General features: G+C 42.1%; 1 protein-coding gene across 1 annotated transcript in view; it reads left to right on the top strand.

Moving 5' to 3' along the window:
* The window catches only part of xpr1a (xenotropic and polytropic retrovirus receptor 1a), a 108390-nt gene that overhangs the window by 78604 nt on the left and 5936 nt on the right, over positions 1–23850 (top strand). Inside the window, exons 4-14 of the mRNA XM_088348896.1 lie at positions 3850–4070; positions 5351–5500; positions 5571–5654; positions 5728–5809; positions 6693–6880; positions 6954–7133; positions 11155–11323; positions 12877–13077; positions 16565–16731; positions 21357–21496; positions 23603–23824. Of these exons, the coding sequence (XP_088205022.1) occupies positions 3850–4070; positions 5351–5500; positions 5571–5654; positions 5728–5809; positions 6693–6880; positions 6954–7133; positions 11155–11323; positions 12877–13077; positions 16565–16731; positions 21357–21496; positions 23603–23824 (1804 nt within the window). The remainder of the gene's footprint in view (positions 1–3849; positions 4071–5350; positions 5501–5570; positions 5655–5727; positions 5810–6692; positions 6881–6953; positions 7134–11154; positions 11324–12876; positions 13078–16564; positions 16732–21356; positions 21497–23602; positions 23825–23850) is intronic.

Raw genomic sequence — 23850 nt, forward strand, 5'->3', positions numbered from 1 at the left:
GAGACATATTAAGGAGAGCAAAATCTTTTGGGATATTTAAGTTTTTTTTTAATATATACATTGAAAATTTTAATGTTATTTTAATGTTGAGTTGTTTAAGTTAAGTTCTAAGTTGTATAATTTAACAAGCTATTTTTATTTAGAGCAAAATAATAAATACTGTATAAGTGATTTAAGGTTTAAATTTAATATTATTGTCTGTTTTTTATTCATATTTATGTTCCAAAAACATTCAGTTTAAGTGTGTTCAATAAATGTTTATCCTGGTTGGCCCGCGACCTTAAGTGTGTTTTGAATTTTGGCCCCTTGTGCAATTGAGTTTGACATCCCTGATATAGGGTTTGTTCACCTTTTGCATGGCCAAATTCAAACACTTTGAGGGACTTCCAAGGCCATTTTTTTCAAAAATGATACTCTATTATATTTATTATAACAATTATAATAATAATAATAATCGTTATTATCATTATTGATAAATTGTTGTTATCGTTATTATTATTTCTCCCACAAACACAAACGAGGTATATAAGTTGGGTGCAAGCCATAGAAAGTCAACTCTTCCAAATGGGTAGTCTACCAAGTTGGACTGGCAAGAAACCATCTCTTATCCGCTTATCCTCAGTAGGGTCGCGGGGGTGCTGGAGCCCATCCCAGCTATCTTGGGGCAATAGGCAGGGGACACCCTGAACTGGTTACCAGCCAGTCGCAGGGCACACAGAGACAGACAACAATTCAATCCGGAGTCACCAATCACCCTGACATGCATGTCTTTGGAATGTGGGAGGAAACCGGAGTGCCTAGAGGTAACCTACACAGGCACGGGGAGACCATGCAAACTCCGCACAGGGTAGCTTGCAGTAGATGGAATTGAACTCTGGACCTTGGGCCTACGCGCTAACCACCCATCCGCCGTGCCACCTTGCCGAGAAACATTGCAACAGTTTTAAGCATTTACAAGCACTCGCCCAAATTTCAAGCACCCATATGAACCTTGGCCATACTATTTCAGTGCCTCAAGCACAAATTCAGAGGGGTAAAGCAGAGACGCGAGCCTGCAAGTTATGCTACTACCTCTATAGAATATACCGTATTTTCCGCACTATAAGGTGCACCTAAAAGCCTTTATTTTTTTCAAAAGCTGACCATGTGCCTTATAATACAGTGCGCCTTATTTATGGATCAATTTTAAAATTGCAAAGTTTTCCAACTAACTTGCAGCCGCCGACTAGATTTTCCCCCGAACGCCAAGTAGTACGCGGTGTATGCTGCGATTTATTTATCGCGTTTCATTGGCTAACCAATGTGTCAATCATCATTTGAATCGATCACTATTGGCTAAAGTTATTCGGAGGTCAAGGGGCGGATCCTTTTTATCATTTACAGGCTGGCATTGGCTTAAACGGCGAAACAAAGCCTGCAATTGGCTGAAAAAGATGTGTCAGTCATCAGTTGAATCGATCACTATTGGCTAAAGTTATTCGGAGGTCAAGGGGCGGATCCTCTTTATCATTTACAGGCTGGCATTGGCTTAAACGGCGAAACAAAGCCTGCAATTGGCCGAAAAAGATGAATGTGTATAGCACGTGGCTGACGGCATAGAGAAAGCATTTTTTTCTATTCTGTATTTAAATATTTTATTCTCCTGGATTTACTACCCTCACGGATATAAGAGGACATTGGCTGCACATTATTATGAACACAACGGCTTCGGTGAGCTACTCCGGGTTTTATATTGTCCCTGTATCTTGTTTCAGACTGAACTCGATGTTTCTGTGATAAGCGGTGCAGATAATGGATGGAATGGAGTGTCTATTTTTAAATTAAACTCAATTCCAAGTGTTTATTGTTATATGCACAGTAAAGTTGCAAGCGAAAAAGAAAATAGATACTAAGGAATGGTTGGCATTTCTTGAATCCCAAGACTTTAACCTTCCGAATGCTGGAACGATGCATTTGAGTGACATCGTACGGACACTGCATCCGCACGTGTTCTCGACACGTATTTGCGTCTTTGCAAGCTTTCGGAATGTTAAGGGGGTAATAAGTTTGACTGAACTATCTGACTGTTTTGTCGACGTTCCCATTGTAGCGCCTTATAATCCGGTGCGTCTTATGTATGTCAAAAATAGGACCAAAAACTATTTTTTCGATAGTGCGGAAAATACAGTACATAAATATTCTAATTAGGAACATAAATGCTTAGAATACTTTAGCGCAGTGTCAAATGACTGATTATTTTGGTTGTTTTTTTTTCTTTTCTTTTTTTTTTAAATCATGCCGATAACTGACGTCATATTTTGCTGAAAACACTAACACGTTCCTTATTTTTTTCTCCTCATGTATACATTTCCATGAGAACCGGTTGGTTAACTGGTGCCTGCCAGGTCAGCTGTCGCGAGTTCCACTTTCCCACAGCAAAGCCTTCTTGGACTTTCTCACGCCTCTTACAGGCGTCACATGCGGGCACCGAGTCCACTCATCCCATATTATTGCCGGTTCGAGTCCAGCAAATGACACACAACCTCGCCATCAAGAACGAAAGATGAAACCGGTTTTGCCTCTATTTTTGCTAGGTGCAGGAGATATTAAACAATAAAAATTTCAAAGTTCTTAGCGCGCTGGAGATACGGTATAGAATGTTTACACACGAACTAGAGGCAGCGGATTTCTTCTCCGGGGTGGATGCTGGGTGACCTCTCACAGCGCCACACGCCGGTAGCGGCGGAAAGAAGCACTACAGCAGGGGTCAGGAACCTTTTTGACCCAAAGAGCCATAAAAGCAAAAAATGATTTAAAAAGAAATGAGAGAGCCACATCATATATTTTCAGACAAAATTGAAATAACTCTCTAGACAAAAGCTAATTCTTCAGCACATTTTATTTCACTGTGTGTCATTTGATGATTTAATCAAATGTATGAAATGATAATGCCAAACCCTGTGTCCCAAATCAATGTAAATACGCCATTTACAATTTGTCTTCCACCTTAAGTTAAGAGTGTTGAGGCCATTTTTTCCATGAAATTTGTCGTTAATAACGGTTTCAAAACAATGTGCATGCAAAGTTCTTTTGTAAAAATGTCACAAATTACTGCAAACGATAAGCATATCGTCATATTCACTTTCGGTGTAGACTGCATTAAGCGAGAGAGAGAGAATGAAGTGCCTTGCGCTGTGTGCAGGGATCCGCCCACCTGTACTGCTCACCCAATCAAAGTCATTTGCCAGCGTTTTTATTTATCAGTTTAAATGGTTTCTTATCTTCTGCATTAAGTTGCTTCGGCTTTACATGGACCAAATCGAGATGAAATCACCTGACTTTGGAACGCCGCAGAGAGATGTGCAATAGTTACATTTTATTTCGGAGCCATATGTACTCATGAAAAGAGCCATATATGGCTCCCGAGCCATAGGTCCCCTACTCCTGCACTACAGTAATGTCCTGTACTCGGGAAAAGGTGCACACAATACAAAATCTAACTTACAGCAATGTCCGGATATTTTTCGACATACCGAAAAAAAAGTTTGGATCTACCGAGCGTCTGTATTTACAGTTCGTTGTGTGGATTCAGAAAGGATTCCTTAGTGATGTACAGGCAAAACAAATTGTTGTTATGTAGAATTTCAGCAAAAGATTCGCATCGAGATAAATGCGCACGGTGACTTTATTCCACCCTATTTCTTGTCGCCGCGCTGTAGGATTCAGCTCATTTATCTCTTCATTTGCTTGCGGTAACCTCTTCCTGACCTAATAGTCTCCGCGCTGCAGCTTCCCGGAACGGCCGGGACGAACGCAGACAGAATGTGTTTTTTGGTCCCTCAGAAGGCATCTGGTCTTTCCCTCTGGCAGAAAAGCTGGCGGAGGCCCAGCGCCGTTTCGCCACCTTGCAGAACGAGCTGCAAGCTTCTCTGGACGCTCAGCGTGAGAGCAGCGCGCCGCCCGGCCTCCGCAAACGCAAAACCGTCTTCCACTTGTCGCAAGAGGAGCGCTGCAAGCACCACAACATCAAAGATCTCAAGCTTGCCTTTAGCGAGTTCTACTTGAGTCTCATCCTGCTGCAGAACTACCAGGTAGCGTTGTGTGCACCCTCGTGCATCGCGTAGCCAGCCCTAGGGGGCGTAGAAGTACTTGAATCCTTCCGAGCCAACCTCACTGATTCGTGAACCGTAGCGCAGGTGTCAAGCGTCCGGCTCGCGGACAGCATCGAGCCCACCGTACATTGCCGAGAGAAGCGCAAGAGAAAAACGAGCTGCGCTTCAGTATGTCCATTTGATTTCACTAAAGCCAGGCGCCACTCGCAAGGCAACTGGAGCTGTATCTTACTCTTTCCCCCTCATATTTCTCTCTTTTTTCCACCCTCTCTTTATCTCTTTCTCAATTTGTTTTTCTCTGCCTTTCTTTCCATTTTCCTTCTTTCTCTTTTATCCAAATGTATTTTCTCTCTCTCTCTCTCTCTCTCTCTCTTAAACTTTCTTTCACTCATTCCCTTTTCTCACTTTCTCTCTCTGTCCTTCTCACGCTCTCTCTTTTTCTGTTCATCTCTTTCTCTTTTGTGCTCTTCTCTCATTGTTTTTCTCTTACTCAATTGCTTTCATTCTTTTTACGGCTTTTTATCTCTTTTCTCTCTTTCTCTTCCTCTCCATTTCCCCCTTTCTCTCTCTATTGTGCTCTCACTATTGTATCGCCTTTATTGCTCTTTCCTTCTTACTCTCTTGTAATTTGTCTCCTTTTTCTCTCTCTATTCTATTAATCTCTCTTTTTCTTTCTCTTTTTCTCCCTTCTCTCTCTCTATTCAATCTACTAGTCTTGCTCCCATGAGATTTTTTTCTAGCATGTGGCGCCCCAGCTAAAATGAGTTTGACACCCTTGTACTACATCACTAACAAGGTATTTTAGATTCAAAAAGCCTTTTGAAGAGCTGATGTGTCTGGCAACCCCTTTTTCCTACGGCATAAGCGTGAATGACCATTTTGCAAAGGAAGCTGTCCCGGTCGTGGTTAAAGCACTCAACACTCTCTTATTACACACAGCTGAGTTTTGATGTCCCATGCTTTTTGCACTTTTTTCCACTGTTTCCATCTCTAGCCACTAGCGTGAGCCACATTGCTGCAGAATACATATCATATCTGGCTGCTATTGTTACTGTTAGCTGCCCTGTTTAATTAAAGTTTGCTTAGTCCCTTATTGTCACTGGCCTTTCTAGTCACTCTTGTTACCGCAGGTTATGCCTTGCAGCTATCTGCTACTGGTATTGTTAGCTGCTCCTGCTACATCCTTCGGTGTCAGCTGCTCATGTAAACAAACATCACTGAATCTCATTCCAAAAACTTACTAACGGCACCGTCGACAGAATTTAAACTTCACGGGTTTCCGGAAGATCCTGAAGAAACATGACAAGATCCTGGACACCTCGCGAGGGGCCGACTGGCGTGTGGCACACGTGGAAGTGGCGCCCTTCTACACCTGCAAGAAGATCACGCAGCTCATCACTGAGACCGAGGTGAGCGCCCCCCCAAAAAATTTTCAAAAACAGTTGGAATTTTTATGACTCGCTTTTTGTTCCCATCCAGACCTTGGTGACCACAGAGCTGGAGGGAGGAGATCGTCAGAGGGCCATGAAGAGGTTGCGGGTTCCTCCGTTGGGGGCCGCTCAGGTCAGAAGTCCAGCCATGCTCAGAAGGTCTTTTCCATTTCTTTTCTCATGATTTTTTTTTTTTTGTACTTCAGCCTGCTCTGGCTTGGACAACCTTCCGTGTGGGTCTCTACTGCGGCATCTTCATCATCCTCGCCATCGCCTTTGTCCTAACCGGTAACTCCACTCACTTTTGAGGACCTAAATCAGGGGTCCCCAACTCGATTTATTGGGCGGGGGTGGGGTCTTCCAGACTTAGGGTCTGGGTGAGGTTGGCCTGAACAAGAAAAGCTCAGATTAAAATACTGTTTGATATATTTTTCCGATTTTTTTTTCTTCATAAGATATGATCATAAATAAACATATAGTAAAAAGGGAAAAAAGAAATGATCTCTGCCCTGGGCCACATCCGGAAATAGATGACCAATCACCTCATTTCTTACTTTTCTCTGTCTCTCTCTCACTCCATCTCTCCCTCTTTCGTCTCATTTGCTTCCCTTCTCTTATGCTCCCTCGATATATCACTTTGTCGCTCTCATTTTGTCTCTGTCTCTTTCTATATCACTGTCTCTCTTTCTCTCTCTCAGTCTCTCTTTCTCTGTCTGTCTCTTGCTATTTATTAAACTTTCACTCTTTCTCTTTTCCCTTTCTTTCTCTCTCTTCCTCTCTCACTTTGTCTCTCATTTTGTCTCTTTCTCTCTCTATCTCACTCTGTCTCTCTTACTTGGTCTCTGTCAGTAACTCAGTCAGTCTCTGTCACTCTGTCTCTCACTCTGTGACTTTCCTTGTTGCTTTCTCCCTCTCTTTGTTCCATTCACTCTCTATCTTTCTCGTGATTTTAACAGGAGCGGCCAGACAAATGCACCATCTTTCAAAATACACTGCAGACGGAACGTCCATTTTGCCAGCTCAATCATTTTTCCAAACCCGCTGTAATCAAAGCAGAATTTGCATCGCGATAGCATTAATTTGTAATCACACTGACATTAAGCTCTCATATTCTGGAGGGGGAGACTCAAACTACTGTCCCCTGACTTAAAGATTTGAAACGGTTTTCCAGGCGCCGTAATAATCCGCTATGAGAACGTGTGGCCTCTGGTGCGTATCTACCGGGGCGGGTTCCTCTTGATCCAGTTCCTGTTCCTGCTGGGCATCAACACGTACGGTTGGAGACAAGCGGGAGTCAACCACGTGCTCATCTTTGAGATCAACCCTCGCAACAACCTCTCACACCAGCACCTCTTTGAGGTTTGTGTCGTCAATACGCCGTCCACCCATGGTGAAGCGCGTAATGACGTCAGTGCTTTTGTCCATGTTGCAGATCGCCGGGTTCCTCGGCGTGTTGTGGTGTCTCAGCATCCTGTCTTGTCTCTACTCGGATTACATCTACCTCCCCATGCAGATCAACCCACTCGTCCTCTACGGCTTCATGCTGCTTTTCCTCATTAACCCCTTCAAGACGTTCTACTACAAGTCCCGTTTCTGGCTGCTCAAACTGCTGGTCAGTAGAACTTATCATCTATAATTAACCAAGTTTGTTAGACGTTTTATAGAAGTTGAGTGTAGGGTAGACCCCACCTTATGACATTTTCATGTTACAGTGTGGGATGTTGTTTCTGCCTTTAGTTACGGCATTTTGCCCACAATAAAACATCAATAGCAAATTATTCAGTTTGCCCAAAAGCATAAGAAATTCTAACTTGACTGTACGAGTTACATCTCTAAGATGATTGTCTTCAATTGGTTGACGTCATATAAGATGCTTATCTGCTATGCCTTTCTCTTTAACCATTCAGTTTAGAATCTCACATGCTTGATAAAGACTAAGCGAGTGGGCGATACAATATTATATTTATTTGCTATTGGTCCCAAAACTAAAGAGAAAAGTGAACACATGATAACCATGAAAACGAAGCTTGCGATTTTTAAGAAATAGAAAGATTGGGACTATTATTAAGAATGAGAAGGGGATAAAAACAATTGTTTTTTTAAGGCATGACAATCATCACAAGTTGAAGGTTTAAAATTAGTTGAATATTTAATACACTGTCACGCCTTCTCCACCCGCTACTCCACTGCACCCTGCTTAAGTCAGACCAAAGGTAAATAAAATGTAACTTTTTTTTCCTTTATGTCAACGATGGGCAACTGCGGCCATCTCAATTTTGTTATCATTCGTTATTTTTGCTTGTATGGAATGTACAATAAAAAAAGCAAAAATATATATTGTTTTTAAATTCACAACAAAAAGAGGTATATGTTGTCTTTCTTATGTATTGCCAAGGTATCGGATTCGAGACTGTATCAGAAGATACAAAAAAAAATTAAATGATTTCCCCCCCTCCTAATTTTTCAACCCAATTCAGCCCACGACTAAAAAAGTATATTACATATTAGTAGTACCAACTATTTACTAGTTTTTATTTTTAGGTTCTATCTGGCATACATAGAGTCTTAGCTAATTTCATGGTTCGTACACCATTATCATGGTCAAATTACAAGCACCTTTTAAAGAATTCAAAAGCCAATTTTCCCATTTCCTAAGTACCACTAAAAAAAAATTTCCGGTATGTATTATGTATTTTATTTCAGTTACAGGAAGTTCTTCCCATTACAATTCACCATAAATGTCCATATTTGATATGTAATCCCTCGACTAAAACACATTTAATAGAGCACTGTTTGGGCATAGCACTTGTCCTCTTGTGCGCAGCCCGTAGCGCGCAATAACACTGAATAAGACAACGCTGTACAAACTAATGCCAGCTTCCCCAATTACGTGGGAGAAAAGGAATGCAATGGCAAAGCAAAGCCACCAGAGATCAGCATCGGGTGTCATTTTTAAGAAAACTTGTTGAGAAGAGAACTTCTGTAGCCACTGGAAGTACTGATCAATAAGCTTGGTTTTAAGGTAGTACACTCATTTAAATAATCAGGAATGATTTCATAGCGTGTCAGAATGAAATATTTGTACCCAGCCCCAAAACTGTTTGTTGTGTTATCTTTTCTTGCGTTACTTTTGGGTCAGACAAAGCATAACGTGGGGGCAGGGAAGACCACAAGGTCCACAGAGAAAGCCGCAAAACTATTATAGAGCTGGAGAGTCTGGTCAATTCCTGTGAATGAAAGGACCCCCTGGTGTACGTGCTCTTGTGCACTTTAGGAAAAAGGAAAGGTCTTGTGAACAGATTGTGGGTCTTTCGTTGTTTTGGCATAGTCAGTGGTTGGAAAAGGTTTGGAGAAATGCACCTGTGGCAGGGTAGTCATTTACATTTGACAGATTTTAACAATAGAAAAGTGCAACCATAAGACTATTTTTTTCCAAGTGTATGTGTCAACCGAGATGAATCATTTGTACAGTTGAGATGTGAATAGCAATTCGGGTTTGAACAAAACCCTCCTGTTTCGTTTTGCGCTTTGTCTGTGTTGAAGGATAATGGAATACATTCTATCCCCAGGGGAGGTGTGACTGTGCAATCATTACCGGCATAAATCCATCAGTATGCTGAATCTACCTCCCCAGCGGTCGCCCTCCCCTCGACCATACTCGTATCCGCAATCTCAACTAGTGCTTTCTTTGCATTTATGTAGTCATAAGAATCTTACAACGGAGTATTATTACGAGTTACACTTGGAAACAAATACTGCAGAGGTCGCGCCCATTGAAATAAGACAGAGGTCAAATATTTAATTAGAGGACAAAGCCTATCCGGCTTATTGTTGTTTGCTAGAGCAATGAACCGGCAGCCTCGGAGCTTGGAGAGCAGACGAGATCGATATGTACTGTGATTGACAGGTTACATGGGTTATGTATTCTTTGACATTTTCACTGCGCACGTCTAAGTTGTCGCGCTCGAGGTTTGAGGATGTGTGGTACACAGAAAATGGAGTCGCAATTAAATGTCACGTGTGGCCTGAGGGTTGAGCGTTTTATAAAAGGTTGGAGAAATCTTGGTTTGTGTTGAAGCTCAATAATAGCTATATAAAATGTATAATAGTTATGGAACTGATAACAATTATCGGGCCTTAATAAGAAAAATCATATTAGTCACTGGATGCTAGAGCTGCACGATTACCCGAAATCGAATCAATATTGAGATGTGACATAGACTGAATATGTAATCGCAAGACGAGTCTGAAAAATAGCAATAAGGTTGTTTTGTTTTTCACAAAATTGTGTAGCCCTACACCAAAATATAAAATCAGATAACACTACTTGTAAGAAGGATTTGATGCATGCATGCACCTTAGAAAATATATTTAAATTTTGTACAGTAGTAGCATAATTTGATTGTATTGTATTGTGCCCAATGTATTAACTAGAGAGCAAAAAATAAAGAGAGAGAAAAAGAGATTCTGAGCAAATATGTTATTTCTTTATAATATATTTCGTTTTTGTATAGAAGTAGTAGCACGACTTGGTCATTTCTACCTGAGCTGGTTACCTTTTTGGAATTTGTGCATAAGCACAAACCAGCAGAACAGAGCTTGGCTTGATAGATAGATCCGAAGCATTAAATATATTTAGATTTTGTATGTCATGTCTCCTCTCTATCCCTCAGTAATGTGTGCAAGGTTCTCAAGAACAAAAACATAAATTAAAAAAAGAGAAGAAGAGATTTAGAGCAAATATGTTAGAATACATTCAAAATTTTCGATAGAAATAGCACAACTTCGTCATGTCTCCTCTTTATGTCTCCATAATTTGCTCGAGGCGCAGAAAAGCGAGAAATATGTTCTTCATTATTTAAAATTAGTTGCACACCGTGGTTGTGTCCCCTCTTTACCTTACCCTAATGTGTGCAAGGTACTGAAGAGTCTGCCCATTATTTTTGGGGTCAAACAAACTAAGTATTGACCAATTGATACAATTAATCAAACTGAGCAACTACTTTTTGGGCACATATTTACCGAAGCTGTGTAATATTTTTGTAAATGTACAGAAATAAAGACACGCATAAAGAACACATGCAAAATATTGTTTCCTAAATATAGCATGTAGTTGAAAACAAAAAGCAGTTATAGGTGAACAGTTATGAAGCATTGCTAGTGTAAAAACACAAATGCAATAGAATACCTAAATACAACAATAAATTATATTTAAGTTTGTGTATTTGCTCTGCTTAAATTAAGGTGCAAAACGTGTATATAAGAAAAGGAGACATGCCAAATTTTTGAGGGGTAAAACTCATTATGTGTTTGTGGAATTAGCACCAAAATCCACCTGTTGTTGTCCATTTTGTGGCTGTGGCAGTATCCCAACCACCACAGCTCACTTGTTTTCTGAAATAGAGCCAAGATGAGCAGTCTCGTGGCGTGCTAATAAGGCATTCTGCTGTGCAAACCATTAACTGCTTATAACTGCTTGGCACTGTAACAACCAAATTATGTGCCGATTAATTGTTGCCAGTCACAAATTGCAGTTCCACTCATATCATATTTGCAGTCAATATATCTCGGACATGTTCAATAAGGCAATTCATGCAGTACGATAAACATCCAAATGCTTTTTCCCTTTCTAGTTCCGAGTGTTTACGGCACCGTTTCACCGAGTGGAGTTTGCAGACTTCTGGCTGGCCGACCAGCTCAACTCTCTGGTGGTGGTCTTGATGGACCTCGAGTATCTTGTCTGCTTCTACATCTTCGAGCTACAGTGGAGCAACAGCAAGGGCTTGTTGCCCAAATCCGGTGGTACGTTATTTATACCCTCCTTCCCCAATGGTGTTATTTTGTGGCTTCTTCAAAGCAGGGGTCACCAACATGGTGCCCTTGAGCCCCCAGGTAGCCCCTAAAATTACCTTAGTAGTCCAACCAACCAAGTCTGAAAATAGCTTACTAGTGATGGATCGCTGTCATGATATGACTCTCTGTCTCTTTTTCTATCTTTCACTGTCTCACAGTCCATCCAAGTCTTTCTCCCCCTCTTTATACTTTTTCACACTTTATATTTGTTATACTTTCCTGCTTCAATGTCACCAACATGGTGCCCTAGGGCCCACGGATAACCCCTAAGATCACCTGAGTAGCCCAACCAAACACTTCTGAAAATAGCTCACTAGTGATGGATTGCTGTGTAACAAGGCAATGCCAAACATTCCAAGTGTTTATATGATGTATATACAGTGGAACTTCGATTTTCGACCATAATCCGTTCCATTTCTTTGTACGAAAACCGATTTGTACCATCACCGAAGCCGTTTTTTCCCATTAAGAGTAATCTAAAATCAATTTAATCCGTTCCAACACCCTGATTGTTAAGCAAGAACGTAAACATGAAGCTAACCCAGGCTAATCGTACGTTCGCGTTAGCGTAATCTTCCATACGAAAGATTACGCTAACATGAACGTGTAAAAATAAAAAAATCAGGTCTTTTACACGTCATTTAGCACCCGGGTCTCCACAACAAGTGGTGAGCGGTTAAAGGATAAAGAAAAGAATTATGAATAGGATATCTTACCGGTCGGCAGAAGCCATGCTGTATTCCTGAAAGAAGGGAAACTCGCACACCTTTTTCATATTTTGCTATTATTTCTTTCTTAGATGCAATAGTTGTACGCACTACTGCACTTTTTTCACCTGTAGCAACTTTGCTGCTTGCACCAACCTTCTTCCGAGGCATAATTAGGGGTTAAAACACTCCCTTCACCGCTTTTGAAAAACGAAAACAGAAAAGGAGTGCGCGTTGCCGTGACAACAGTTCTTCACGAGGGGTGGGGGCAATCTACACTCGTACGCCGCTCAGCATCGCACCCTAGCGTACCGGCGTGCGAACTCCGATTTTTTGAACGAACAGCAGAAATTTTTGGTCGAGAACCGATTTGAACTGAGAGGCGTTCGAAAACCGAGGTTCCACTGTAGAACTAAATCTTGTAATAATCCATACAGATGTAAAGTATATGCGCTTCAGTTTTGCAATCTTATTGGCACGTGGTCTCAATGCATTGTATTGTACTGTTGCAGTTTTCACCATCCGGAGAAGGAAATTAAAGATTCAATAATACGTCCTCCTTCTTTGGTGGTTCAGCTTTGTTTCATATCGATGACACTACAAATGTGTTTAACTAGTATTGTAGTGTAATTCAGCAGCCTGGATTCAAATATGTAACGGGCTCATAATTCTAATGCATTAATTCATGAAAGTCACCCGCCTACACAAACATTTTCTGTGCGGACCACAATAATGCCAGCTGTCGATTAAACGGGGAACAGCGCCGACTCATTTTCTGCTTCGATTCGCCGACAGACTCGAGCAGCTTCGTGTGCCACAGCTACTCATACGGCTTGCGCGCCATCATCCAGTGTCTGCCCGCCTGGGTGCGTTTCATACAGTGCCTCCGCCGTTACCGGGACACCAAAAGGGCCTTCCCCCACCTGGTGAATGCCGGCAAATATTCCACCACCTTCTTTGTGGTGACCTTTGCCGCGCTCTACGCTACTCACAGAGGTAAGGACACACATGCTATAATTCCCTGATGTGGAACACTAGAGAGGAAGACACAGAGACAGGCCACTGGGTAGCAAAGACCTCCATTAAGTCACATCCTCCTCCTGGTCTGGAGCCAGTTGACTAATGGCCTCCCTGCATGTCTAATTCTGTATGAAGTTGTCTTTCATCATATGCCATAATGGACCGACCTCTAGCAGGTTCATTGATGGAGGATGGTGGGAAATCGGACACTTGCACACGCGCAGTGTGAATATTTGATGTTATCTTCCGCACACAGAAGACATCTAAGTGATAAGCAGTCTTATTGTTTACAAATATGTTGAAGAATGGTCCAAACATCTAGCTTTTTAAAAGGAATGTGGTTGTGAAGAATACAAGTGACTGTTCCCAATTAGAACATAGTTAGATTTTTTTAATAGAAGTATTACCACATTTTGGTCGTGTTGCCTCTTTACCTCTCCATAATTTACGCAAAGCAACAGAAAGCTTGGCTTGTTAGAAAGATTTCAAGCATGTATGCCCCTTGTTAGAACACATTGAGATTTTCTATGGAAGTAATAGCACACCTCTCTACTGCTTCATATTGTACACAAAGCACTGGAGAGCTGGAAGAGAGAGGAAAAAGAGATTCAGAGTAAATACGTTCTTCATAAGAATAAATTTAGATTTTGTATAGAAGTACAAGCAAAACTTGGTCATTTCTCCTCTTTCCCATATCATAATTTCTGCATAACACTGCACACAGCTTGGCTTATTGTTTAAACCATGTTGACGGATGGTCCAAATAAGTTGGGTTTTTTTTCTTGTAAAGAACGTGGTTGTGAACAATAACAGTGACAGTCAAAAATGAAAAATGTCAGTTTTGATGCAACAGTTCATTTCTTAAAGGGATAAACGATTAGAGACTGATAAACCAATCTGTAATCCCTTGTTTATTGCTATTAGTGGGATCAGAACAGGTTGAAATGTGAAACCCCCCCAAAAAAACGCACAAAGGGCATTTCATTTTAAGCGGAAACACAGTAATGGCAAAAAAATCAAGCCATCACCCATGACACAAATTTGCTCTCGCTATCAGCAAAAGTCATTTAGAGATCATGGATCGCAGCCAAATCCGTGCAGTTTAAGCGAACTACGAAGGCATGCTTCAGCAGCCGAAATCTGAAAAAAGTATTGTGGCCCCTACTCTCAGTAATAGTCGCACAAGGATAATGGATCGCCGCTGCACAAGTGGAGTTCATTTTGGTAGGAATACAGTAGTGGCAAATAATAGTAAATAAAAAAAAATAAAAAAAATGCCGCTACGCATGACACAAATTTGCTCCTTTGGCCTCAGCTTTCAACAAAAATCATCCAGGGATAATGGATCAAAGCCAAAACAGTGCAGTTCATTTTAAGCAAGATATGAAGGCACGCTTCATTGGCCCAAAACAGGAAAAAAAGTAATTCATTTTGTAGAGGAGATACAGTAAACAACAAAAGTCTGCTCAGCTGGTCCCAGCTCACAGCAATATGCAATCAGGGATCAGGGCCCTAACAAGTGCAGTTCTCTTCAAGGTGGACAGAAACGGCAAAAAAAGAGCCTTCGGACTCGTTCTGATGAGTAGTGTAGGCTGATCGAATATTACAGCGTGGCGTAGAGCAACTCATTATCGACCTAATCATTGCACATTCTCAATTTTTGTATCAGCCCGTCTGTGAGTTTGGGGCTCTAGCATCAGTAAAAACGTCATTGATGGTGTTTATCTATGACCTCACAGCGTGGCTCTTTCCTGGAACAGCTCGTTTCACTCTCCGGGAAAGTACCAAAGGTGATTAAACATTCAAGTCAGGTCTCTGGATATTGAATTTGTCCGAAGGGAGCTGGATGCTTCGCGCGAGGGGATTTTTTATTTCTCTTTCCAAGAAATAAAACATTCAGAAGAAAGAGAATGCAGAAGTTGTTATTTTTAAAACTCATCCGTCTGCTAAGATAGAAAATTTCCCCAATCCATCACTATTTTATTTATTTACTATTATCTATTCAAAGTAATTGTATCAATACCGACATTTTATTTCAATTTCAAAATACTTGCACATTCCTAACATGCTTCTCTCATTTATTTTTTTCACCCCAAAATAACTCTTGAAAATCCATCCATTATCCTCAGTAGGGTCGCGGGGGTGCTGGAGCCCATCCCAGCTATCTTCTGGCAGTGGGCAGGGGACACCCTGAACTGGTTGCCAGCCAGTCGCAGGGTACACACCGACAGATAACTCTCTCGCACATTCACATCTAGGGACAATTTGGACCAGCCAATTAACCTCATATGCATGTTTTTGGAATGTGGGAGGAAACCGAAGTGCCCGGAGGAAACCCACGCAAGCACGGGGAGAACATGCAAATTTCACACAGGAAGTTCGATCTCATGACCTCAGAACTGTGCCGCACACGCACTAACCACTGCGCCCGTCGCCGTACTGCCACTCCCCATAAAAATGAATTTGTTTTATATGACACGATTACATTGTCAGGAAGGGGGGTGTTGGCAGGGCTGCGCGCACCCATGTCCAATCTCACCACGTTTGAATCATCATCCCAAGACTTTGTATTGACTGCTGCGACAGCATAGGTTGGGTTAGTTACAGTATGTATATTGGGTTCTTAGGTTTTGTGCTTTACACACACGTACTGATAGCCGGAGGCAGCAAAGTAAAAAACGTCGTAAGGCGGGAATTCCAAATCCAGTTTTTTTTTTTCTGTATACTCAAAATCTGCTTTACACAGGGTTCCTACAGCTTAAGGCAAGATAAATTCAAGTCTTTTAAAGACTTTTTGAACCAAGTCGACAAAAAAAACACAACTGAAAGAAACAAAACAAAATAAAAACAAATATTTTGTGCACACAATTCATTGTGTCTCATGCACATTACCTGGCACAGCTTGTAGCCATAGCCAAAAACATTCACCTCTCATTAAATTCTCCATAGTAAACATCTCTGTCCCAAGTTGCTATGTGTTTTGTGTGTAGACCTAAGACATGCATCCGACTGAATCCACATCACCCTTTTGAGAGTTCAGGGTTCCTACACCTTTTTCGTGGCCAAATACAAGCACTTTTTAGGCACTTTCAAAGCCCTTTTCACCCGGTATGGTGTTCTCTTCACCTGTCCTCTTGGGCGTGATGCTTAGAAGGCAACGACGCTTCAGATAAAACGACATACAAACTAAAACCAGCTGCCGTTAGATACGAAGAAGGAAAAAATTAATGGCAAAGTCAAGCCACCAGAACAGGTCTGTCAGCGTCATTTTTAGGCAGACTTGATTGATTTTTCTTTATTTATAGCCATAGTTTGTAATATTTGAGCAATAGAAGGAAAACTGGATTTATGACATTTTAAAGCCAATAAAGGCCTTATTTTTTTGAATAATGAATTCAATGCCTTTAAAGACTTTTAAAAGATCCGCTGGAGCCCTGTTAAAACTATTTCTCTATGGTTTCAGAGCAAGGCCACACGGACGCTGACATGTTCTTCTACCTGCTGATCGTTTTCTCCACCATAAGTTCCTTTTACACGCTGATTTGGGACCTTCGCATGGACTGGGGTCTGTTTGACCGCGGGGCTGGAGAAAACACCTTCCTCAGAGAAGAGATTGTTTACCCGCACAAGGTAAATTTACAAGCACAGGCTTAATCACCTAAGCTGGCCAAGTAGCATTAATGCTGAAGAGTTCTGAAATTTATTTTGCTTACACCTGGGTTGTGATTTGGGTTAAACAAGCGCCGGAGCTGAGATCAGCAGTTTTTTGGGAGATTTATTATTACAGAATATTCTGGGCACACATAAGCTACAGGACAATGGTTTCATGCATTAATGACTGGGATCAAGGGATCCCAGTTCGAATCCCAGCTTATCCGTGTTACATGTCGAAGTGTCCTTGGGTAAGAAACTGAACCCCTAATACCCCCAATAAGCAGGTTAGCGTCTTACATGGCTGCAATACAAGGCCGTTATTGGGAAATGTGGAGAACATTGTAAAGCGCTTTGGGAAATCATTGACTTGAAAAGCGCTATATAAAATGCAGATCATTTCATTTCACTTTTATATTGGGATGGCCGTACCAAAAAAGGACCACCGTACAAAAAAAAGACCAAACCCAAAGAAAAGAAAACAAAGAGTGGAATTTTCCATTGGAAAAAAAGAAGTTCTAATTGGAATTGATTTGACAAGCAAAAGCCTTGTCCGTCTACAAAGTAAAACACAGCTAAGACAATGGAGAAGCCTTTCATTTGCAATTGAATGAATTATGATGTTGATTAATTATGGTTAAATAAATGAAGTTATAAATGTCTAGAATAATTAAGAGATGATGATAGAGAAATCATACAATCATGAGGAACGGCTTGCAAAGGGACACTAGGGACTAGAGTTGTTCCAAAAAATTTTGATTTATTTGTACTACTTTTGTTTTAACATTTTTGTCTGGCAGACTGGATTAAAATTCCAGGCAGGTCTGAATAAATCCCCATGGGCCTTGGCTTGCTCTCACCCATGGCCTAGGTGGATGAATTGAGGCAGGGGTCACCAATGTGGTGACTGAGCCTATTTTACCATACTTTTAATCATTACAACCTGGTAATAACACATTAATAACATAATAACAATTTGTTAATTTAGAGAAGAATCTAAAAATGTTAGCCCAAATCGGTAATAAAAAAGTACCTCACAGCTTCTAATAGCTTGGTGACCCCTGATTCGCGCCTCGGCCGAGTCATACCTAAGACTTATAACATTGGTAAAATGGCGGCGCCCTCTGTTGGCTGCGGCTGCATTGGCTCGCTACAACGGGTCAGGTGTATCGACATTTCGTTCTGTGTACATTGTTACAAAGAATGACAATACAAAGGAAATTATTATTATTATTATTTGTAGTATTTAGGCGCCCTCTAGTGGTAAAGCAAACCGGCCTCCCACTTTTTGGTGTACTCTTGCTAATAAATGCAAAGGAGCTTTCCCTAGGATGGAAGTTCGTTATTTTGGCTAATATTGTGCACTGTTGATTGTTATTTTGACTATTATGCACTATTTAAATATTTTGTCACTATTGGCCAATCATTAAGCTGTTTCATGATATTCAAATCCTTTAAGGTAAATCTGCTTTTGCAACCTAGTATTTTTTAATAAAAAGAAAGGGCTCTATTAGAGAAGGGCTGTCAAACTCATTTTAGCTGGGGGCCAGACTTGTAGATTGAAGAGGAACAGGGAAACAAAGAGTCAACGGAATAAAAATAGAAAGATAAGAAAAGAGAAATAGGGAGAAAGAGAAATAGAGAGAGCACAATAAAGAGAGTAAGTGAAAAGACAAAAAACAAATGAAAAGAGAATGATGAGGAAGAGTGACAAAGAGAGAAGGATAAAGAGAGTGAAAAAGAATAAACGACGAGAAAGGGAGAGAGAATAAACAGTGAGCCTGGAAAAAGAGTGAGAAAGAGAGAAAAGGAGATGATAGGTAGGGGAGAGAGAGAGAAATACAGTAGATAACCAAAGAGAAACATCCATCCATTATCTGCACCGCTTATCCTCAGTAGGGTTGCGGGGGTGCTGGAGCTCATCTCAGCTATCTTCAGGCAGTGGGCAGGGGACACCTTGAACTGGTTGCCAGCCAGTCGCAGGGCACACAGAGACATTCAACCATGCGCTCATTCACACCTAGGGACAATTTGGACAGGCCTATTAACCTGACATGCATGTTTTTGGAATGTGGAAAGAAACCGGAGTGCCCGGAGGAAACCCACGCAAGCAAGGGGAGAACATGCAAACTCCGCACAGGAGGTTCGATCTCATGACCTCAGAACTGTGTCGTACACGCGCTAACCACTGCACCGCCATGCTGCCCCAAAGAGATAGATAGATAGATAGATAGATAGATAGATAGATAGATAGATAGATAGATATAGATAGAGAGAGAGAGATAGAGAGATAGATAGATAGATAGATAGATACTTTATTCATCCCCGAAGGGAAATTCACATTTCCAGCAGCATCCCTGAGCTGAGAACAGTACAATAATAAAGTCAAAAGAATACAATATACAAATACCCAGTGTGACTTGCAAATGCCCACTGTAGCGTGTTATATAGAGTAACTAAATAGTGCTACACAGAATACATATTGCAGTAAGATTCGGTAATATCCAATGTAGGTGGTGTGGTTTAATTTGGCCCTTTACTCTGCCGGGTGGAGTTAAAGAGCCTCATGGCATGAGGAAGAAAAGATCTCTTCAGTCTGTCCGTAGTACAAGACAGTGACAGCAGTCTGTCGCTGAAACTGCTCTTCTGTCTGGAGATAATGCTGTGTAGTGGATGCGATGGATTGTCCATGATTGACCTCAGCTTTTTCAGTGCTCGTCTCTCAGCTTCTGTTGTTAGGCTGTCCAGCTCTTTGCCCACAATAGAGCTCGCTTTCCTAGCCAGTTTATTGAGACGAGAGGCATCCTTCTTCTTGACGCTGCCTCCCCAACACGCTGCCGCATAGAAGAGGGCGCTTGCCACTACTGCCTCATAGAACATTTGTAGGAGCTTTTTGCAGATGTTGAAGGACGCCAGCCTTCTGAGGAAGTAAAGTCGGCTTTGACCTTTCCTACATAGAGCTTCTGTGTTGGCAGTCCAGTCCAGTTTGTTGTCTAGCTGCACACCCAGGTATTTGTAGGTCTGGACAAATTCTACACATTCTCCCTTGATGGTTACAGGAACCGGGTGAGTTCTGGTTCTCCTGAAGTCCACCACCATCTCTCTGGTCTTGGTGGTGTTTAGGTGCAGGTGGTTTGCGTCGCTCCATCGGACAAAGTCCTGAATCAATTTCCTGTACTCCTCCTCCTGCCCGTTTCTGATGCATCCCACGATCGCAGTGTCGTCGGCAAACTTTTGCACATGGCAGGACTCAGAGTTGTTCTTAAAGTCCGATGTATATAGAGTGAATAGGAACGGAGAGAGAACGGTCCCCTGCGGAGATCCTGTGCTGCTAACCACAGTGTCCGATGTACAGCCCCCCTGTTTCACATACTGGGGTCTGCCTGTCAGGTAGTCAGTAATCCATTCTACAAGGTGTGAGCTAACTAACATCTCTGTCAGTTTCCTACTCAGTAGCACAGGCTGTATGGTATTGAAGGCACTGGAGAAGTCCAAAAATGTAATCCTCACAGCCCCCTTCGCCCTATCCAGGTGAGAGAGGGATCGGTGTAACATGTTTACTATAGCATCCTCCACTCCCACCTTCTCCTGGTAAGCAAATTGCAGTGGGTCGATGGCGTGACGGACCTGTAGCCTCAGGTGGTGCAGCAGCAGCCGCTCCATGGTCTTCATCACATGTGATGTCAGGGCGACCGGCCTGAAGTCGTTGAGTTCCTCAGGTCTTGATTTCTTTGGGACTGGGATGATGCAGGATGTTTTCCACAGCTGAGGGACCCTCCCCTGTTCAAGGCTCAGGTTGAAGATGCGCTGTAGAGGGTCTCCCAGCTCAGACGCACAGGCATTCAGCAGTCGGGATACTCCATCCGGACCAGCTGCCTTGCTGGTTCGTAGCCTTCTCAGCTCTCCACACACCTGGGCTGAAGTTATTTTTAGTGGGGGGATGTCTTCCATGCTAGTGTCCAGAGGGGGAGGGGGAAGGACAGCTGCATTACTCAGGGGTGAGGATGAGGCGGAGTGGTCAAACCTGTTGAAAAAGTTGTTCAACAAGAGACAGTGAGAGAAAGAAAAAGATAAGAGAGAGAATGAGAGAGATATAGTGAAAGGGAGAAAAGTACAGCTTCAGGTGCTTTGCTTGTGGTGCCTGGTTTTGGCGACAAGTGGACATATTTAAAACTGCAGCTGATTTTTTTTATCACCAGAGTTCACATGTGGGACCACCTGTAGCCTCTGTAATTGTGCTATTTTACAATTTGGTATATTTTATATTTTTTTTTTCTGAAACGGCTTTCTGGAGACAGACATTGACAATTAGCCTTGACGAAAATGGAATAGTATGTGACATGAGTTTATGGAGCATACTTGTCCCTTTTCAATGAAACTAAACAAAACAATTAGTGACCAGTTGACTTTGTCTCGTGGGATTCAAATGCTTGGCGGGCCTGATCCGACCGCGGGCCACATGTTTGATACCTCTGGCTTAAACAATGGCTCGTAGAACAGGGTTTGAATTTCTCATACGGAGGAATCTCTCCCTGTCCTCAAAATCCACGGATGTCTTTTTTCCTTGTTTCGAATGTCTACTAAAAACGTTAAACTCATCGCAGGCCTACTACTACTGTGCCATTTTGGAAGACGTGATCCTGCGCTTCGCCTGGACCATTTCGCTCTCCCTCACCACCATGACCAAGATTCACTCGGTGGGCGACATCGTGGCCACTGTGCTCGCTCCAATGGAGGTTTTCAGGTAGCCAATCCGCCCCCGAGCTCACTTCAAGCTTCATTCATTCCGGGATCGTGCTCGTAGCTTGAATTGCTCACGAAACGAGCCAACAACAAAACCAGCTATAAAGGTCATCTTCCATCATTCAAACAGTAATCAAACATCAACAATACAATGTTTTTTATTATGAGCACCTGCCGCATAGGGCAAGGGTGTCAAACTCATTTGAGCTCATGGGCAGAAAAAAAAACGCTCACCGGGTTGGACAAGTAGATTAAAGGGAAAGAAAGGAAGAACAAGAGAGAGGGACAGGAAGGAAGGAAGGAAGGGTGACAAGGAGAAAAGGAAAATGGAGTTAAAAAGAATGAGGAGAAAGAGGAAGAGAGAAAAAAATAAAGAATAGAAAGAAAGAGGGAGGTAGATTAGAAACAAATACAATAGTAAGAAAGCAAGGAAGGGAGGGAGGGAGGTCGGAAGAAAGAAGGGTAGAAAGGAATACTGTAGAGTAAATTACTTAAATTATATGTATTTAATTCAGAATCGGTAGTTACCAATTCGGCATGCAGGTTGTGCTCACGGTTTCCCACCCGAATTATACGACACAACCTCATTTTGTCACAGGCATTTATCATGAAGGAAGAGATACTCTAAAACAAATTGTCTTTTTAGTTTTAAATGATTCACTTTTAAGTACATTGATATGAATAATAATTGATTAGTCCAGAAGAAAAATAGTGAAGACACACATGTTAATAGTACATGAGTTTGATACCAACAAACTACATTTATTTACACGACGAAGGGGAATTGAATCGCACAAAAGAATAAAAGGACATTGTCGACACAGTTGGATCTTAAAAAACGGGACCGGGGAAAGAAATTCGGTCGCAATAATGAAATGATTGATTCATAAACCTGATAAGAACGATCATCTTATTTAGAGGACTGGGAATTCTTTCATAGCATACCAAGAAATCAAGTATTATTTGCTCTTGCGCCAAAATCAGTTGTGAAATATTTTCTCGGTTTCTATCTATCTACCTTGGTGACCGACAGCAAGACACACACATACAATAACAAAATGAAAAAGGGGAAAAAATAGCAAAGAAACACACGCAAAAATTTTTGGGGACCAAATGCCCAAACACCCAAACAAGTTAGGCACCTCGGCACCCAAGTTGGTCATGCTTTCGTCCCTCCAGATGAAACGGGACACCAGAAAGCGGCCATGTCACTCGGGTCAGGGTGACACAACACACTCTTTTGATCAACAGCAGGGCCCGACAGCTTTCACTGGTTTACACCTGCCGCATCATACGGGTGCCCAGCCCGTCCTTAAGAACGCGTCCACAATCCCACTATCCTTTCACAACACCTCTCCACTCCTTTCTATCACCAACAAGAGCTTTAGCTTCCATTATATTTAGAGCTCTTTCCTGCAGTGCACTCATAACTCCATCCATCCACGTCAATTGCTGCCTTCCTCTTGGTCTCCTTCCATTGACTTTTGCTCTGTAGATCCTCTTCAACATTCGCTCCTCATCCATCCTCTCCATGTGTCCAAACCAACCGAGTACTCTCTTATCAACACGCTTGCTCAGTTCCACGACTACTCCAGTTCTGTCTCTCACAATTTCATTTCTCAGTCTATCCAATCGTGTCACTCCTAACAGTCCTCAAACACTTCATCTCAAAAACATTCAACTTCCTTCTTAAATCTGCGTTAAGGCTTCAAGTCTCTGCACCATAGCATTTTCTCGGTTTACCTCACGGAAACCCGAAGGTACCTTGTTATAGAGAGCGTTGAAAAGGACAGCAGATCAGAAGACGCCGACTTTGGCTTGAGAACCGATGTTGAGCGAGAGAGTGAGTGTGGGGGTGTGGGGTGTTACCTCAACATGATTGGTCGCCCAAAAAAACGACCTATATCCCCCGGAGAGTTCAGTCAATTTTCTGTAAGGGGAGTCGGATGGCGACATTTCTCCTACAAAAGAGAGAAATAGAGCTGTGGTGTCATCAGTTTTTCAAGTGGACATATATTCAAAGAGCAGCAATAAAAAAGAACCCCATTAGAATTCAAGTTCTGGCTTTTAAAAGAACCCTGTAGTGCCACTGTCTTCTGTCTTCTAGGCGTTTTGTGTGGAACTTCTTGCGCCTGGAGAACGAGCACCTCAACAACTGCGGCGAGTTCCGAGCCGTGCGAGACATTTCAGTGGCACCTCTCAACGCCGACGACCAGACGCTACTGGAGCAGATGATGGACCAAGAGGACGGCGTCCGAAACCGATCTGGAAAGAAAACCTGGAAGAGGTCCTACAGCCTCACGCTGCGCCGCCCCCTGCTGGCCTCTCAGTAAGGAAACGGCGCTCGCTGTCCCA

This window comes from Urocampus carinirostris, chromosome 12 (genome assembly GCF_059441175.1).
Source record: "Urocampus carinirostris isolate Australia breed hairy pipefish chromosome 12, RoL_Ucar_1.0, whole genome shotgun sequence".
NCBI lineage: Eukaryota > Metazoa > Chordata > Actinopteri > Syngnathiformes > Syngnathidae > Urocampus > Urocampus carinirostris.